Source organism: Amphiura filiformis, chromosome 2, assembly GCF_039555335.1.
Source record: "Amphiura filiformis chromosome 2, Afil_fr2py, whole genome shotgun sequence".
In the NCBI taxonomy this organism is placed as follows: domain Eukaryota; kingdom Metazoa; phylum Echinodermata; class Ophiuroidea; order Amphilepidida; family Amphiuridae; genus Amphiura; species Amphiura filiformis.
Genome location: NC_092629.1, coordinates 36,962,505 through 36,977,299, shown reverse-complemented (window position 1 = coordinate 36,977,299; position 14,795 = coordinate 36,962,505). Strand labels below are relative to the sequence as shown.

Here is a 14,795-nt window from a genome sequence, read left to right as displayed (position 1 = left end):
CGTTGCCATGGAGATCCGGGCCACATCCAAGGTGTCAATGGGGCGGGAGCTGGTCTATTCTTGGTTTGCTGACAACTTGTACATTGTCGAACCGTTTGTTCAATTTCCTGATCCATGTTAGGCCACCATACGTACATGTAACTACGAGCCATTTCTTTCATTCTGACCATTCCTGGGTGTGCAACATGTAACTCCTCCAAGATATCTTTCTGATATTTCACAGGAACGATTACCCTCAATCCCCACAGAATACAGTCCTGTTCGACCGATAACTTTCGTATCTCGCGGTGGAAATATGGTTTGTATCAGTAAATCTTCAACTTCTGCTGGCCAACCGGTTCTGGTAAATTCCAATACCCTAGACAATACTGGATCTGTTTGTGTTGCCTGTTTAATCAGCTTACTAGTGATGGGCAAACTGTCCAATAACTTATCCTCCACCTTGAAGATAGCGTCGGTCTCTTCATCCACAAAAGGCAAAGGTAGACGTGATAATGCATCGGCTAATGCATTCTGCTTAGATGGAATGAATTTGAGATCATAGTTGAATGCTGATAGAGTGATTGCCCATCTCTGTAGACGTTGTGCAGCAAGCGTTGGTATGGCATTCTTCGGTCCTAATATCCGTTCCAAAGGCTTGTGATCCGTCAAGATTGTGAAGAATCTTCCATACAGATATTTGTGGAACCGCTTCAATCCAAACATCATTGCCAGTGCTTCCTTATCCAGCTGTGCATAACCTTTCTCGTGCTTGTTGAGACTCCTTGATGCATAAGCAATTGTTCGTCGTGAACCGTCGTCAAATACATGCATAATTACTGCACCTAGACCGTATGGTGAAGCATCTGCTGCTAGTTCCAATGGTAACTTGGTATCGTAATGTACAAGCAACTTATCTGATGAGAGCGTTTCTTTCACTGTGTTGAATGCCGTTGTACAAGCTTCTGTCCACTCCCACGGTTTGTTGCCAAGTAGCTCATTCAGTGGATAAACTACAGTCGATAGATGAGGAACAAACTGCGCTTGGAAATTCACCATGCCTAAGAACGATCTTAGCTCTGTTATATTCTGCGGTACTGGTGCCTCCTTGATGGCTTTGATCTTCTCATCAGTCGCTTGAATGCCTTTCGCAGATATCCTCCTACCCATGTACTCTACTCTGTCTCCCATGAACACACACTTCTCCGGTTTGACTCGTGAGACCGTGCTTCTGAAATCGCTGGAACACTTTTTCCACGCTTGCGAAGATGTTCTGTGTCGTCTTTGCCAGACACTAGCACATCATCCATTATGGCACAGGTGTAATCAAGATCTGCAAGCACTTGCTCAATGAAGCGTTGCCAAATCGCTGGACTTGAAGAAATTCCAAACGGTAATCGTGTGTAGCGAAATAGGCCTCTCTGCGTATTTATCGTAACAAGTTCTTGTGATTTGTCATCCAATAACATTTGCTGATATGCACACTTCAGATCAATCTTGGAGAACTTCTGACCTCCTGCCATCTTGCTGAAAACCTCCTCAGGTGTTGGCATTGGAAATTCATCGGTGTGGATGGATTTGTTGACTGAAACCTTGTAGTCTCCGCACAATCGCACATTTCCGTCAGCCTTCGGTACACAAACTAGTGGTGTAGCCCATTCGCTGAAATCTACCGGAAAAATAATGCCTTCGTCTTGCATTCGTTGTAACTCTTTGTCAACAGCTGGACGTAGTGCAAAAGGTACAGAGCGAGCCTTGTGAAAAATAGGAACTGCATTCTCCTTGACGTGAAGCGTCGCCTTCACTCCGTTCACCGTGCCTAGACCCGACTGAAATATCTCACTGTACTTTCCTTTCAACTTGTCCATTGATGAATGACTGATGCTGTATAGTCCTGCTTCTGGAAACAAACTTGGCCAATCAAGTCTGATGACTGCCAACCAATCTCTACCAAACAATGGGGTGCATATCTGTCAGCATATACGACTACGAGAGGTAACGACTGTGCTGTCTGACCATCATATTTAACATCAACTACAATCTGTCCTGCAAGATTCAACGGTGTGCCAGAATATGCATGTAAAGGACGTTCTACTGGCCCCAATTGCAAATGTTTGAAATGTTTTTCAAAGACCTTGTAGCTTATCATTGATGATGATGCTCCAGTATCTACCTCCATATTCAACGGTATACCTTGAACGTTAACTTGAACCATCACTGCCGGTTTGGAGTAATTAATTCCATCTCCATCTCGCACATCGTCATCACCTTCAATCATAAAAGTAGAATCCCCTAAGGTACCATAATATTCATCATCATCACGATCTTCATCTTCATCAACATAATTACTTGCTGGTTGCTTCCTCCTTCTCGGAGCTTTACATTCTGATTTCAAATGACCCATTTCGTTGCAATTGTAGCAAGTGTACGCCTTGAATTTGCATTGATCTCTCGTATGATTATTCAATCCACATCTATCACAGCGCTTACGGTCATGACGGTTACCACTGTGTTTGGTTTACTCTGCCATGTCTGCTGTTGTTGATCACGCTTTCTTGTATCTATTATTATGATATTGGTTTCCCTTACCAATTTTGTTGACTGAACCCTGTCCCCGGGCACTCATATCTCGTACATCCTTCAGTGCTGCCTCTTCCGCCAGAGCCATGTCAACCGCTTCTTTAAATGTGTAATTACGGGATAGTAGCTTCCGTTGTGTATTCTCTGATTGCAAACCACAAATAAATCTGTCTCGTAAATTTTGTTCTAGCTGATCCCCCACAAATTCGCAAAACGCTGCCATCTTCTTCAACTGTGTAGAATAATCAGTGATTGACTGACCACTTGCCTGTTTGGTCGAATGAAATCGAAATCTCTCAGCCACAACTAACCTCTGTGGTCTGTAATGATTTTTCATCATGTCTGTAAGTTGTTTGTAAGTCTTACCACTTGGTTGCTGCGGGTAACTCAGATCCCGTAAAGTTTGGTACACATCTGTACCCACACTGGAGAGAAGGATTGCTCTTCTTTTATTTGCATTTTCATCATTGTCTTCAATGTCCATCGCAATGAAATATTGTTGTAATTGATCCAAGTAACACTCCACATCGCCGTCTTGTGCATCAAACTCATGAAAAATAGGTGTTTGTTTTGCCATCGTGACAAGAGAAACAAGTAACCGTATTCCGTGATAGTTCGTAAAATTCGTCAGTGTTCAAATACTACTACAATCGTATTCCGTAAAGTTCGTAAAATTAAATCAGTGTTCAAATACTACTACAATCGTATTCCGTAAAGTTTGTAAAATTCGTCAGTGTTCAAATACTACTACAATCGTATTCCGTAAAGTTCGTAAAATTCGTCAGTGTTCAAATACTACCGCGATACCGCCGCTGTTGCAAAATGTCGTCTGCTCAAGAAATGCAAAAGGTAAGCTTACCGCGAAACTCGAATGGTTCAAAATTCGTCTTATCCTTGATCACAAAAGTTCCACTGGTGTTTGTTATTGTCTATAACACTTAAGCTTCCTTCCAATACCAAAATTCCTTCGCAAAAGTCTTTTAAAACGGTTTTATCTCGTCGCCAATGTTGGATATCGTAAATATTATGCACTTACTATTTCTGGTGAACGGCGAATCAGTCAATCAGTCCTAAGTAGTCTTGGGCGGTATATAATATTCGGTAATACATCACAATAACAAATATAACAACTAGTTTAGGGATTTTTCCTAGCATGTATGCAACCTTAATGACAAAAGAATATCCTATCATTCCTTATAGTAATAGGCCCAATATACAGTAACATGAGGGTGTTGTTAGGTAGCACTATTACAACTTTTAAAAGTAGGTATTTTAAAATATGAATATTTTCCCCTGCTCTTAAGATTTTCAGGGATCCCCCAGTAAAACTTTTGTGGGGATGTGACCCCTGTCCCTTCACTTGCGTCGCATATGTTGATCAAATATACAAACAAACCAAACAGGGTTTGAGTTAGAGTGTTGACCCCGGTCCCCGCACTCCGTGCATCCGCGGTATTCATGCTTGTCGGTGAACTTTAAAACACCCCCTTTTGCATCTCATTTCGCGAAGTTTTTAGGGGAAAAACACCCCTTTTTTTAGCGATTTCGCGAATTATTTGCCCTTCGACAATACCCCTAATTTCGCTAAAACGCGAACGATATTTCTAATATGCTCTTTTCTGGCAAAAACGCGTAGGCTGCTCGATCAAAATACCCTTTTTTTCAATTTCGCGAACTCGTGGTTTGAAAAACACCCCTTTTGTGTGTTTCATGAATCGCGTTTCTTCATCTGAAAACACCCCTTATTTCGCGAAATTTTCGACGAGCATGAATACCCGCGGATGCACGGAGTGCGGGGACCGGGGTGTTGACTATTGTATTAAAACTGAAATTGTATGTTTCCTAAAATTAAAACTCTTTTATACTACAGGACAACCAAGGACAAGAATCAACCTTGCTTTTTGTTCATCAGACCACATGGCAAAAAAAACTTTTGATGAAATATGGCCAAGAGATTTGTCTTCTGGATGCCACATACAAAACCGTCAGGTAATAGTAGTGTAAATCATAATGGCCTCAGATCATGTGCGCCTTGGGGTGGGGGAGATTTGCAATTTATAGATGATCCATCAATGACTGTGCCCACACCAAGTGTAGTAATAGTGCAGTTGTACTTGGGTCATGAAGCCTAACAAATCCCGGTAAAAACGTAATGGATATGCCATTATGCTTATTTCCCTATTTCACATGCTCAAGGACATTTCTTTACAGATGAATGAGCATGAAAAGAGTCTTCCGCATGACTATAAGGTGCGGACAAAATAACAGATTACTTGACTCAAAATAATCTAATGTTAAGGTTGGTCTGAACCCTCGAATTATGGAAATTTTCGGGCCTCATAACTTCTAAATTGTTGGTCTAAAGTATATAAAAGTATACATATTTAGAATGGCAAAGACTTGATAAATTCATCTGAGAGGTCAAATTTGGGCCAAAATGGCACTTTTGGCCCAAAATCCCCAAAATAATGGTTTTTGGCCCACTTCTTTTTTGTGCACCGTAACAAAAACATTCTTGGGCGAAAAGTTTTTTGAAACTCATTTTTAAAAACTAGATCAAAATATCTAGGACCCGTTTTTCATTTTTTGAATTTTGACCAATTTCACCAAAAATATTTGAAATTTGTGCCAAAATCGGGCTTTTTTATGATTTTTTTGAAAAATCAGCATTTTTGGACCATTTTTGGCGCAAATTTCTCAAAGTTAGTCGAAATTCAAAGAAATGAAAAAACGTGTCCCAGATATTTTGATCTAGTTTTTAAAAATTAGTTTCAAAAAAATTTTGGCCCAAGAATTTTGTTGTTACGGTGCACAAAAAAGAAGTGGGCCAAAAACCATTATTTTGGGGATTTTGGGCCAAAAGTGCCATTTTGGCCCAAATTTGACCTCTCAGATGAACTTATCAAGTCTTTGCCATTCTAAATATGTATACTTTTATATACTTTAGACCAACAATTTAGAAGTTATGAGGCCCGAAAGTTTCCATAATTCCAGGGTTCAGACCAACCTTAAGGAGTGTGTCACCTAGATTTTTAAACATAATTTAATAGAACCATTATTTATCTGTCTATGGTTTTTATAAAGTATAGGTGACACACTCCACTTCTTGTAAAATAGCCCTGAAGTTGATCAAATTTCACACACAAAATAAATGGATGGCTACACCACAAGCGCTGATTTTGGTCGCAAAACGCTCAATTTATCCATGTTCTGTGGCCGAGGCATAATCCCCACCCAGCCATTGGCCAGGTGTCATGAGACTTAGAATTGATTTAATTAGGCCCCCACAATATTTGCAAAATACCTTACCAATTGTCTGCCTTATATAAATGTCATAATTATAGAAATGCCGTACCAATCGTCTTACTTTTCCTGCTCACTTATTTGCAATCTCATAATATTTTCCTTGTTTCTACCACTTAACCTCGATTAAATTGGTGCTGTTTGTATTTGAGGCTTGTGTGGTATAACGAAACAGCACAGTTCTTGAGCACCAGCATAATGTTATGGTTCATAGTGTCTGCAATGTCGTCAGATTTTATTGTTGACACGTTCATAATAATTCCAGTGAAATTGGTATGGTTAATTCCCGGGGTTAATTTATGATGTTTTCATTGGCAGTGACACACTTTATGGTTTCTTCCACATATGCTCTACCACTGTTTTTCATTGCAGTGAAATCCAACACAGGCTACATAGTGGTAGGGACATTTGTCACTCAGGATGAAAAGACAGAGTCAATCAGGGAAGCGCTAGACATCCTGAAGCAGTGGTGTCCTGGTTGGTTACCAAAGTATTTTATGACAGATTAAGCTGACCAAGAAATCAATGCTATAGAACAAGTGTTTCAAGGTATGGATCTTAGACCATTGGTTACAAGTACTAAGCAAGCAGGTGTTTTAAAGTCAAAATCCAATATACAACATACTGCAGCATAAACTTTGAAGCTACATTTCTGCTGGTCAAAAACTATAATTATGTCTCATTTAGTCTTCAAAACTGATATAGATCAGGCATGAGAATTTTCAGCCAAAACTCGAACCAGTCTTTTTTGATGTCAAAATTCCTGCAGTTTTATTTATTTTCAGCCTATTTTCAGGTGTTTTTGGCCAATTTTACGCGCTTTTATTTTCCAGATTTTTTCATAAATGCGTAGTCCCATGCCTGATAGATAATGTCATGAGAAAGCATCCTAATTAATCCCAACATGCATGGAATAAAAACAGAAAGTAATTAGCATACTTATCAAGAAATCACATGGGTTAAATTGACTTAAGTGTGCCAATAATCTTTAGTTATCTTTGCTAATTGCCCTAATCTCTTTTTAAGTGCTGAAGATTAATAGGTGTGATATGTTCTCCCTCCCCTCCAGCTGTTTTATATAGTGACAGGCCTTCAAGGAGTTCTTGCTGTTGTGCAAACTGAAGGAAAGAGTGACATATATCTGGACATATCTGGACATATGGTCATAGACATAGTGGTTGACCATAGATGACTTGTGGCTATATTATTTTTAATATTATAAAAACCATGAAAACACTGGTAGTCCATGGATTAACTGTGGCATAATGACAAAAGATCTCAGAGTAGTATCTGTGTAGAAACCACTATCTTAGATGCACTTAATTATGCCTTGAAATAGGCTACTTTTCTAGTGGCATTGTGATATTGATGTGAGACTCCCACTTTATTCAAATGCACAAAAGCTGTAGATGGGAGTTATAAGCACAGGTTTAGGTTAATCCAGTAATTGTATTCAAATATTTTCATCTGTACATTTGCAAGTTGTGCCCCCCCCCCCAAAAAAAATCCTGGCTATGCCACTGCCTGTCATTACTTAGCATCAATGTAGTTTCTGGCCATTCTACTCGACAAATTAAAAGAATTCCCCACCCATTCCCATCACCATTGAAAATAATGTCACTCAACAGGCCTGCAAAACCATCTTTAGTATCATATCATTGCGAGCCTTCCAACACGCCTGTGTCTGCATGCACTTTTGTGCTCAGGATCACACTTTCAATGTTCTAAAAATATGAGCACAATATCAAACACAGTCAGAAGGTTGACTTGGACACAATTGCGCATATTCAGATCACCAGAATTCTGGTGAAAAGTCTGACACTTTTTTGCACACTACTTTTTCACAGTCGTCAACCCAGCTCAGAGTTTCCGGTTCATTGACAACTAAATTACCTCTGTCTAAGAAAAGGTATTCACTATAGAAAATGTGCACACATGATTCTGTTTTTATCCAGAAAAGTGTTATTGTCATACATCATGCATTTTGATATATTTACACTCTATCTATAGGCTGTGATGTATTGATCTGCGATTTCCACAGAGCGCAAGCCTGGGAAAGGTGGACTAATCGCCAAGAGAATGGATTACGACCCATCAGAAAGGATGTACTGGCTAAGTTGAACCGCATAGCACATGCAGTATCTGTTCAGGAGTACACAGAGGCAGTGGAAAGCCTGAAGAGCAGCAGCATGTGGAATGCAAACCAGAACCTCCGAAGGTGGTTTGAGAGGAATAGCTATCGATACACCAGGTAAGAATTACATGCATCTTGAATTGTAAACTGGCCTTTCTTTAGTTTCTTTAGCATTATACAGGGTGTATCAAAATGATGGGTACCCATTCAATATCCAGTGAGTTTGGACAAGACTGCCCCGAATATTCCGACTGCCCCATCAAAATACAGTATAACATCCACCTTATTTGAAGTTTTATGTAAGAAAAGGTCATAAAACTGTAAACTGCAGTCATTTCAAGACAATCTAGTGTTGAATTTGGGAGAAGCAGGTGTTTCATTAGACAACAACCCATGGGTACCAATCATTTTGATATACCCTGTATGAGAACAATTATTTTTTTTGGATGAGGTCTTAAGATCTTATAACATGTATAAGTTAACTGGTGCATAACATACAAAATACTCATATGTTTGTTCATCAAATTACAGATTACAGCACGTACATCGTGTAAGGATTCACTTCTAACACCTCATCCTTTTAATGATATGTCCATTAAATTATAAAAAGTCCACTTTAAACCATTGCAAGGTGTCCTTGTCACATACTGGCAGCTGATAGCTGACTATACTCCATATTCCAGAAAAATACAATTTTATTTGGGATTTCAAAAATATTCATGGTCCGGTCGGTGCCCCCCACCCATGTGATGAACCCGCTACACCACTGATCAAGTCACAAATATCAAAGACTTGGAACAAGTCTAAGCATTCAAAATCTTGAGTAAATGCCGAAATTTTGCTCTAATTTTCACTTTTTTGTGTTACTTTAATTATTAATGGTTGGTTAACATGTCTTTTCCAAAAATCAGAATGCATAAACTAAAAATAGTCTTATTACAAGTCTTTGGGCTTGATTGTCACAGCATATGAAAAATAATCTAAAAATGCATGTTTTTGGCCCTTATTTCTGAGAATTGACCAAACATTACAATTTGACTTTTATTGCTAGTTAGGACTAAAGGATTAGCATTTAACTATGTTTCAGCTTTCATTTGGCAAAACAGGATAAAAATTAGTGCTGTATTTTTCTGGAATAGGGAGTGCTTTTATTAATTGTGTATTCTTGTAGAGTTCAGATGTGTGCATCATGCTATATCTAAATATATGTTTATAATCAACATATTTAATATTTTAGAACTACTAAAAAAAATAAGCCACCAAAGCACCCTTGATTCCATCAGCAAAAGGTATTACATCCACTGTAGGCCCTATAGTGCGCTGTAAATAGTAACATTTACATTTTTCTTACATGCAGAGATGGGTTTGGGCTTTTCGCCAGAAACGCTTCTTATTGAGTGTGAACACCAATAATGGCATCGAACGGCAGAATCGTGCCTTTAAAGATCAATACATCCTGAAGAAATACACGCTACCTCTTAGCAAGATGGTACAAATACTTGTACAGGAGTTCCTGCCAGACTCATGGAAAAAGTAGGTTTAGCACAATTTTGTTCCTCAATGCATCATCATGGGTTTATGGAGTGAAAAGATTTAAAGTTATGTCATAATATCAAATATTACCTAAATGGTATAAATTTTTGCCTTTGATGTTTCAAAACACAACCTCATGTTAAGTTGATGATCCCCTTCCCCTCTCTACGCCGCTAAAAAACTTTTGCCCCCGACATGCCAAATTTTGTGGATCCCAATTGGCAAACCTTAAATGGTCTATATATATGTTGCGAGCGCAGCAGGAAAATAATTGTTTCCGAACAGTTTTCCTAAGCCTTTTTAAAAGGCGCCCCAAGAATGTGTGCCAAAAATCGCTTCCCCCCTCTCGGCTTGCCAAAATTGCTTCCCCCCCTTTTGGCTCACCAAAAATTTCTTGCCCCCCCCCAATTTTACCCTCCCCAGGGCTCATAATTATTCCACAGCCCCTAACCCAATTTAAGATATTACCTTTACATGTAGTTGGGTGATTTTTCTAGTGTTATTGGTTAAATGTAAATTGTGCATTTATTGAAATGTTGCAAATGGCAGCTATTGCATTAATTCTACTGCACGTACGATAGTGTTGCACTCTGCCAACGAATTGTAGTCCACCAAATAATGCACATACCCACTAAAGCACATCACATTGATCATGATACACCATACGACTTCCGATAAATAGTCCGCACACACATTTTGGCCTGGACGTGATGGCCATTTGTAACAAAATTATGCAAATTCGCTACTTCATTTGCATAAGCGGGACCTTAAACATTGCCCCCTAGGGTCAAAAAGGTGACAGGGGATGCCCTTGTGTCAGGGCCAATAACTGTGCAAAGTTTGACAGAATTCGCCATTCTATCGACAGGATTAATTTTTGTTATTTCATATATATTATCCAGATTTTGGTGGGGAAGTGTTTCATCTCACTAATGGTGGAAGTTGATATCCAATGGTGCATCCCTAAGGGGAATCATCATGCCCTCAATGATTTCCTGGACACTTCCATGTCACATGATGACTAATATTATATAAAGACAAAATATCTATAGATGACTTCAATATTTATCATTGGTCTATCAATATACTTGAATAAACACTGTTCAATGTCCATCATCCCATGCTATTTGAAATTTGCCAGTAAATTTAAATGCATGGGTGCCGAACAAAATACATAATGCACGCACATACTACCAGGCAAAGAATACCCGCAATAGAAAATGCAAAAAGAGGGGTCTGTAGGTTACCCAGCTAAAAAGCAGGATGGGGTTATTCTCCTTAACCTAATATTAACTGTGCCCTGAGACATTGCGTAAGAAAAACACCAATTACCAACAAATTGCATTTAGTAAGAAAAACACTAATTGCCAACAAATTGCATTTATTAAAACCTGAATTAATTTGTAAACATGTCTCTTGTTCTAACACTACAGGTACAGGAAGAACAACTTGAAATCCTCATCACAAGCCAGAAAATACAGCAAAGATGTACCAGCCTACCTCCACAATAGACCTCCCGCTGTCATCAAGTTTTGCCTCAAACAGCTGGATAAGAGCAAATCTTTGAAGCCCAGTGATGTTGAAGAATGTACTAACAACCAGTACAAGGTTCGCAGTGTAAGTAGGCCAACAGAGTTTTACTGTATAGACCTTGGTCAGCCTTCATGTGACTGCTTTACATGGAGAAGGAATGGATTGCCATGCAAACACATTTTTGCTGTATTTTCACACACTGCAGCAGTGTGGCAGGACCTACCTGAAGCATATAGAAGGTCTCCATTCCTGATCCTGGATGTGGCAGGTGCTGAAGTCAATGATGAGAATAATGAAGATGATGATGATTTCACCATGATGGCAGCGAATTCAGGTTTCATGGATCAAGAATGTGATGATGATGACAGTCATGATGTCATCAATGAAGATTTGCCTAGTGGTTCCAATGACAGTAGTGAGAAACTACAGCAGCAATGTAGAGAGACGCTCCGGGAGATCAGAGAGATGACGTTCCTGATGCATGACACCGAGGTACTAGCAGAGTTAAAAGGCACATTAGCAACATGCCTCAGAAAATTACATCAACAAGTTCCACAAGAGGATGGATTACCCCTAATTCCATCACCCAAGAAGCAAACAAGCAACACAACCAGAAAGCCATACATTGGTCATATCAAAGACCCTCTTAACAAATTGAGACGCAAGAGACGAGCACATCCATACACAGGGAGATGTGGACAGAAGGCAATGGTAATGAGAGCAAATTACATGTCCAGTGCCTCCATTGATGAGATGAATCGTCTGTCTGTATCCAACAAAGATGTGAGAGTGGCTCCCTCCATACAGATAGAGGGAGAAGAAATATTTGTAGACCATGTAGAGGAAGATCAAGAAGTGGAGGAAGAAGCAGAAGCAGATGAGGAAGCAGAGCCAGAGGAAGAAGACGTCGAGTTGATGGACGAGGAAGACGATGAGAAAGATAGTGGAACAGAAGATGGAAAAGGGGATGCTGTTTTAACAGAAAGAGGGACACTTATAAAGGATAGTCAAAAGCTGTATGCACAGTATGGAAAAACAAGTGTCAACTCTACAACTGAAGCAGCTATTCTTGTAGATGATGGAGAGAGTGATGACAGTGGTGAAGATGAGAAATGGCTTGAGGTAGAAAAAATCATCCTCACAAGTGAAGATCAAGCCATTTTAAATTCTACCTGCAAATGGATTAATGACAATATCGTTAATGCCATGCAAATTCTGCTTCAAAGGAAGTATCCATCAATAAATGGTTTGCAGAATACCCAGCTTGCAAAGAAATTGGGGTTTAATACCAGACCTCCATTTGTACAGGTCCTAAATGTAGGGGGAAGTCACTGGATAACAGTAGCCTGTTTATCCCCACCATATGACACGATCAAGGTATATGACTCTTATAACACCACCTCCTTGTCCACTGACATCAAAGAAGTGCTGTCATGTCTAATGAGTACTACTAAGGACCACTTCTTGGTTAGCTTAGAGCGCATGGAGAAGCAAAGGGATGGAAGCAGCTGTGGGTTGTATGCACTAGCATACGCAACTGACCTCTGTGCGAAGGAACGCGATCCACGTGAGGTAAGGTACAATACAGCAAGCATGCGGCAGCATCTCCAATCTTGCTTAGAATCGGCTACAGTCAGCCCGTTTCCAACGAATGGCTCGACACGGAGAAAAGTTGGAACACTCGTAAATATCATGGTGTATTGTCACTGCAGAATCTCATGGAACAAGTTCAAGGGTGTCAAGATGATGGAGTGTTCCCACTGCTTTGAATGGTTCCACTATCCATGCTGTGAGGAACCTCCATCCAGTGCTGCGGGCAAGATGAATGAATGGTACTGCAAAGTATGTAAACCTGTTGTGAAAGCAATAAAGAAGGGTAAGTGGGATGCATACTAGGCTCGTTTGGGTTTAGTAGGGGACAGGTAAATGGCGACTTAAAAATGGGCGATGTAAAGCGAGTTAAAATGGTGAGTTAGAAAATTACCACCAGCACCGGCAGATATTAAAAGTGACCCCTGCATGCTGAGAATGCAGCAAGTCCCATTAACAAGTTCAATTTTTATAGCAAATCCAATCGGTGAGTTGGGATTTTTTTTGGCAAGTACCACCGGCGAGTTATAAGACTTTTATGCCAAGTCCAGCTGATGAATAATACAATATTCATTTGCTGTAACTCAGTCGCCAACATTGTACACTCGCTAGATGAATTTGTCACAACTCATCGGCGGGACTTGATAGCTTTGCTGTGACTCGCTTTATTATGGCTTTATTATAACTCGCTGATGGGACATGAAAGCTTTGTTATAACTTATCTTTAGCTTACTTTGTGGGGGTAATAGACAAAACACATAAACTCTGTAACTTAATGCCTTTTTACACGGCCCTGCATTCGTTGATCGCCTTAACAAGAGTTTGAGGTACACCAGAGTTTGAAGCCCTGGCAGTAAACCTGTTGTAATGATTGTCACCATGGTCTGATGAACTGCCCTAATAAGCTGCGAGTAACCATATGAAAAAGCTCTTTCCCGGCAAAAATAACCCCAGCTGTGAGAAACCAATTTCTGTGGATACATTTACTGGAAGGTTGTGCGATGAATCCAAACCATTTTATCAACCATTTTGTTCTTTAGAAAGCAATAGTTTATGCAACTTGAATTATTGCTGTCATGTTATTGACATGTTAGTTACTCACATTTTATGCTTTTTTAAATTTTGAAACATTTAATTTAATGCTCAAAATCAATTAGAAATATGTTTCTTTATTTCATATTTGAGCTACCTTGACGAGATTTAGGCATCAGTACCTGGCATCAGTCCAATCGCTTTCCTAAAATACAGCTTTATAAATGGTATTGGTTACTTCTGTATAGGCCCTAATTATTTTTATTATGTAAACAGCTATGCACATTTTTAGGCATTTTAATTAGCATTTCGCTTTCTATGATTTACATGGCAATAACATAGGCAAAAATTATGATACACATGTACAATAATTTGTCACTTCAGCAAGCTAAACATAGTTTCTATTGTATGCAACTATGCATCGGCATCAAAGAATCACATGTGGATGAGCTTGTGCCGCACAAAGCTGGGTCATTGATTGCTAGATTGAAACGAACATGATAAGCCTACATGTAGGCATAATATATGCCTGTTCGTGGAGTTGAAACACAACGACCACAACTTTAAAAACCTTATAACATTGCAGGGCTGTGTTTAACTTGCCTTTTCTTTAACTTGCCTTTTTTAAGTCGCCTAGTTATACCACTCATGTTTAGGAGTCTTTTGTAACAGTTTAGGGAGTGTTCATAAATACTTTGGTGACAGGTTGGGGACTGAACTTTTTTGACCTCCTTCTTGAGAACCTAAAACTTCTTTGCCCCCCCCCCCTGTTTTGACACTTGAAATTAGATGTGTAATGTTTGGTACCCCAAAGGTATATATAAGGAGTAAAACTTTTTTTGTCCCCTTTTGAAGACCTGCAACTTTTTTAAACCCCTCCATTTTGCCCCTACAAAGTGTTTATGATCACTCCCTTAGTGTGCTCTGGTGTGCCGTACTGTGGTACCAAATGACCCCAAAAAAGGTTCCATTTAGGATTGTGGAGACTGGAGACCCAGGAAATAATGAAAATTTCTTTTGGTCTCATAACTTCTTAATATGATCTTATGTAGAAGTAAAATATTGTGCCTAATGGTGATGGTATCGGACCTGTGGTAAAAATTGTGCCATA

General features: G+C 39.4%; 1 protein-coding gene across 1 annotated transcript; it reads right to left on the bottom strand.

The window, feature by feature from the left end:
- Nucleotides 1-2,524: 2,524 nt before the first annotated feature.
- On the bottom strand, nucleotides 2,525-3,136 carry LOC140140407 (uncharacterized). The gene has a single exon (XM_072162170.1). It carries the CDS (start codon nucleotides 3,134-3,136, stop codon nucleotides 2,525-2,527), a length of 612 nt encoding a protein of 203 aa, XP_072018271.1.
- Between the last annotated feature and the right edge of the window lie 11,659 nt (nucleotides 3,137-14,795).

Bases quoted from the DNA above. Each gene is read 5' to 3' on its own strand.
- LOC140140407 (XM_072162170.1), bottom strand. From the start codon at position 3,136: ATGGCAAAACAAACACCTATTTTTCATGAGTTTGATGCACAAGACGGC.